Raw genomic sequence first — 4,652 nt, 5'->3', positions numbered from 1 at the left:
GTCTTGGGTGGGGAGGCACAGAACCTTCTGGCAGGCATTTAGACCACAACAATAAAACACCTATAAACCCCTATGACGGCGTAAAGAATTAAAGCTGAACTTCTCCTAAAGAAGGAAGGAGCTAGGCCTCCATCTATTCTGAATTATATTGCAGCAGTCTCCTGACACAGGAGGCTGGCACTGGCTCTGAAATATCTTGTAGCATTTCTTGCCATTTGAAAGGGAGAATGAGTTAGATACGGTTCCAGTACTTTGAGTTCTCAGTCATGTTTTGAATGTCTCTGCTGTTGAACAATCTTATTGAGAAAAGAAGCCCCCCGCCGCCAGTCAATAACTCACAAAATGTTCCTGGATAAAAGAACATGCCGAGTGGCAGGTTATTTCAGAAAGCACAGGGATGGGAAGAAATCCAGTTCTTCCTGGGATGGAGTTAGTTGCCTGAAGTTGCCTCCAAAGCCCTTGTGCGCTGAGTAAGAGTCCTAATTGTGAAGTTCAAAATCTTGTTCAGGAAAGAAAATGGAAGAAAAATGGGGACCATTGGCTCCAAAATTTCTTTTAGACAAAAATCCCAGCTCTGATGAGAAGCAGCCTGCTTGTAAATCTGCCTGACAAAAGTGTGAAATGGTCCCCAGCGTGCCTATGCATATGCAGCTGCTTGTTAAAACCAGAGCATTTGCCAACTGCATAATAGTGAGCAACTGCTTGCAACACCAAAGAGCCTCTCCTGCTAGACCAGCCCTTGGTCAATTCTAGTTTTCCTCGTTTCCCCTCATCACCTCCTTTTTCTCCTTCCCACTCTATCCCAATCTCTTTCAAAGGGATTAATTCCTGTAACACTTCAGTAGAGAGAAAAGGGCTTTACTTGGCGGCTTTGGGTTTACAAGATCGTTGGTGAACAATCAGTCTGTCTGGCAGGAAGGTACGCCCACAAACATTACAGGGAACCAACTGGCTCTGGGCGCTTGTCCAAGCAGCTTCATTTAAAGCATCAAGATCATAGAAGCCTTTGGCTGGAAAGTTAAAGGAAAAAAGGAAAAGGAAAAAAAGAAAAAAGATAACAAAAAAGAAAAGGGAAAGAAAAACGTAAAATGGATCAGTTTTTATTCAGGAGAACCATATTCTACTTTCTACGGAAAATATTTTCAGGAAATACCTGTTGACTGAGTATTTTAAACAAATCATATTACTTTTGCCTCCAAAAAAGAAAGGGCTGCTCGCTCTTTCAAGGGTTGAGTAAAGTTAACTAGGACCCAAACAGAGGCTTTTCACTCTTTGGATTTTAAAAAGGGAAAGACATTGTTTTACATGATATGCATTCTTCACTAATTATTCACATCCTTGCACACACATTATTATCTTGCAGATATAACTTTTGGCCTTCTTTCAGTTGACTCTAAATATAAGCTTAGGAAGGGGAATTAGCATGTATTCGTATTTTCCTTTTCTGTACTCCTTCAGTGGAAATTTTTTAGAAGCCAAAACTGACAGTTGAGAGTGATTTAAGATGAATTATATCTCCCAAACTTATCTCTTCATGGTCATAAACTCAGAGATTCTTTAAGTAATCAAAGTGGAGAATGCAAACAGAATAATCTGACAAAAAGATGCGTCCTTAAGAAAATAACAAAGACAGATGAGAAGTGTATAATCTTCATTGGCAGAACATAGGGAATAAAAGTGTATGGATTTATTTTAGAGCAACAACGTGGATTTAGCTTTAATAAACCTTAGCTAAATAGAATGACTTTAGTACATTAAATTGGCTATGTCTTAGAATCACTGAAAATAGGCCCCCAAAACGTAACAAGGCACTCAAAAACATATTACTTAGTTTTTATCTTTGGCACAGCATAGATTACTTTGTTAAAGCCTAGGCAATTCTCATATAATTTCTATCGAATGATTCACACAACCAGAGTGAACCTTAAATTTTTTAACATGTCTGCTCCTAATGCTCACTTTTTTGCTCCATGGGAATTTAAATCCCAGCAAAGTCTAGTATTTCTTCTTTGGATAAAACAAATGTCACTGTCTGTGTAGGGTATGAATGTGTATTTTGAGTGCTTTGAAAAATAAGAAAAGGAAGACACTGACTTTCGCGTTACTCATATGAGTTTTAATATGAACTCAGAAATTCCAGAGTAGTCACTGACTCTCACTTGGAGGTGATTCATCAATTTCTAAGTGTTTTTGCATAGGGCTTTGACTTCAGACCAAGAAAAGGGTTATTTGAACCCTATGACTACAATGAGTTCATGGGACAAAAATGGTAATGTGAATTCTTTTTACTGAGAGAGGAAGGGCATCTTCAGAGATAGAAATAACATGTGACTGAGAGGAAGACTTCAGGGAGGTGCAGTTACAGGACCTATCTTTTTCATCTGTAGGCAGTAACGGAATAGTGAACCCACCAGGGCTTTCAGACCAATCATTCCTCTTACTTCTAGCCTTCTGGTAGTTATGGTCAAGCAGAGAAAGTAATGAAGATCAGAAGGGAAGGAAACAGATTTTGACACCAAATGAGAATTGCTGGGAAGAAAGTTTCAACAGGTAAACAATCTGTTTGTAGAAAATGCTTTAATTTCAGTAGCTGGTTGTTTTCATCTTCAGCTGTTTTTCCACCTGTATGTAAAGTCCTCTGTTTGGCAAGGACTGTGAATAGCTGAGATCCAGCAGCATCTAGAATTTATCATACAATCTAGGCTCTACTGTGTGGGTTGTTACAAAAGTCTCCTTGTGTCACATCGCTGACACAAGTGCTTTGGACTAATTGACACTAAATAACTCCCAAGGTACTTTTCAGCACTGCAAATGTACAGTTACATAGAAGAATGGATGAATTGAAAGATATTCTTCTTAAAACCAGCCTTGTCCTATGAGATGGTTTAGGGAATCCACTGAGAAAATGACAATGGTAAAAATGTGATAAGCAAGTTGAGCTTGTATGGCAAAAATATTCCCTCAACTATCCTTACACCCTAAATGAATAAGCAACAGGCTTTGGGATGAGGCCAAACACGGCAGCATAGCTTCAGTTTCATTTGGTTTGTACCACGCTTTACAAATAATTAACCGCAAAAAAAAAAAAACCTAGACATTTTATACAGATATCTAGATTTCTAGTTTATTTTGTGTTATTGAAAGATACGAGCACATTGGACTAAATTTCTTAATGATAACACCAGTGGGAACTGGGCAGCTGCTTGTCTCCTTTAGAGTGAGCTGATGCTCCACAGTTCATCATAGCCCCTACCTCCCCTTTGTTGCACGCACAGACCAGTACCCTGACTAGTGGACCTGATGAAAATTTGAGTTTGGTACCTCTGTTCTGTGAACAATAAGACACATTCATATTTGGAAACATGACTTTGGATGTTTCCAAAGGTTTTTTTTTTTTTTTTTTTTTTTTTTTAAGTTTCTCATATATATATATATATATATATATATATATTATTATTATTTTTTTTTTTTTTTTTTTGAGACGAAGTTTCGCTCTTGTTTCCCAGGCTGGAGTGCAATGGCATGAACTCAGCCCACCGCAACTTCCGCCTCCTGGATTTAAGTAATTCTCCTTCCTCAGCCTCCCGAGTAGCTGGGACTACAGGCTGCGCCACCTTGCCCAGCTAATTTTTTTTTGTGTTTTTAGTAGAAATGGGATTTCACCATGTTGACCAGGATGGTCTCGATCTTTTGACCTCATGATCCACCCACCTTGACCTCCTGAAGTGCTGGGATTATAAGTGTGAGACGCTGCACCCAGCCCAAGTTTCATATATTTTTTAAAGTTTAATTTATTTTTATTTTAAGTATTTTATTATTTATTTTACATTCAAAGGGTTTGAGGATATGTGAAAGTAACTTTGGGAAATACAGTAAATTTCCATAGATCCCACTCATGCACAGTATTGCCAGGACATAGTTTCTTTATGTCTCAGCATCAGAAGACAATACTTTGGACAGGCATCCCAGAACTGTTTTTCTTATTTGGCTGTAATCAAGGCAGTAAATGTTACTGATTTTGGTTGTTTGAACAAGTGAAAAACAATACTTCTGCTCTTACTAGTTTAGAGAGAAAAGTCTCCCGTTATGCACTCAAATCTTTTTTCTAGGAACTTACCAGTAATGGTTCTGACTTCTGGTTTTTTAGGTACTGGTCTCCTAAACTCTTTAGGCAACAAGTTGTTTTCATTATGCCATTTTTTCAGACATTGTGGCTCATGAATGCTAATAGATGTTGTTCCATATTCACGACCACAAATGTAGCAAACATTGGTGGATCCCGTATCATTGTTGGCTGCAAGTAATATAAAATATCAGTTACATAAAGCTTAGAATTGGAAATCATATTTTAAAATTATAATACACTTAAGTTAGCTGGAAAATCAACGTGACTCAAAAAATATCCCCACGAGTCTGGTGACTTTATCTTTTTGGCAATTAAAATATTAAATTATATTATTTGAGTAATTGGGATTGGAGTGAGTAGATGGGCTTGGGAGGAAATAAAGAAGAGTTAACCAGAATTCTTCATATTGGTACTATATAAATTATATTTTCTCATTTAACAAATATTGATTGAGTGCCTTCTGAATATTATATACAAGTCACTATGCTATCAGGCATAATTCTTCCTCTCAATAACATCAGACTCT

General features: G+C 37.5%; 1 protein-coding gene across 1 annotated transcript; it reads right to left on the bottom strand.

Annotated features, from left to right (window-relative positions):
* Nucleotides 1-858: 858 nt before the first annotated feature.
* ZNF475 (zinc finger protein 475) lies at nucleotides 859-4,288 on the bottom strand. Its single transcript, XM_021664901.2, is given in 3 exon segments — nucleotides 859-1,010; nucleotides 4,118-4,270; nucleotides 4,273-4,288. Coding segments are annotated over 3 exon segments (321 nt in total).
* Between the last annotated feature and the right edge of the window lie 364 nt (nucleotides 4,289-4,652).

The sequence above is a fragment of the Aotus nancymaae genome, unplaced genomic scaffold, assembly GCF_030222135.1.
Source record: "Aotus nancymaae isolate 86718 unplaced genomic scaffold, 86718_ANA_hifiasm-v0.15.2.pri h1tg000064l_0, whole genome shotgun sequence".
NCBI classification, from domain to species: Eukaryota; Metazoa; Chordata; class Mammalia; order Primates; family Aotidae; genus Aotus; species Aotus nancymaae.
The sequence above is the reverse complement of the archived record's forward strand: the minus strand, read 5'-3'. Positions and strand labels throughout refer to the sequence as shown.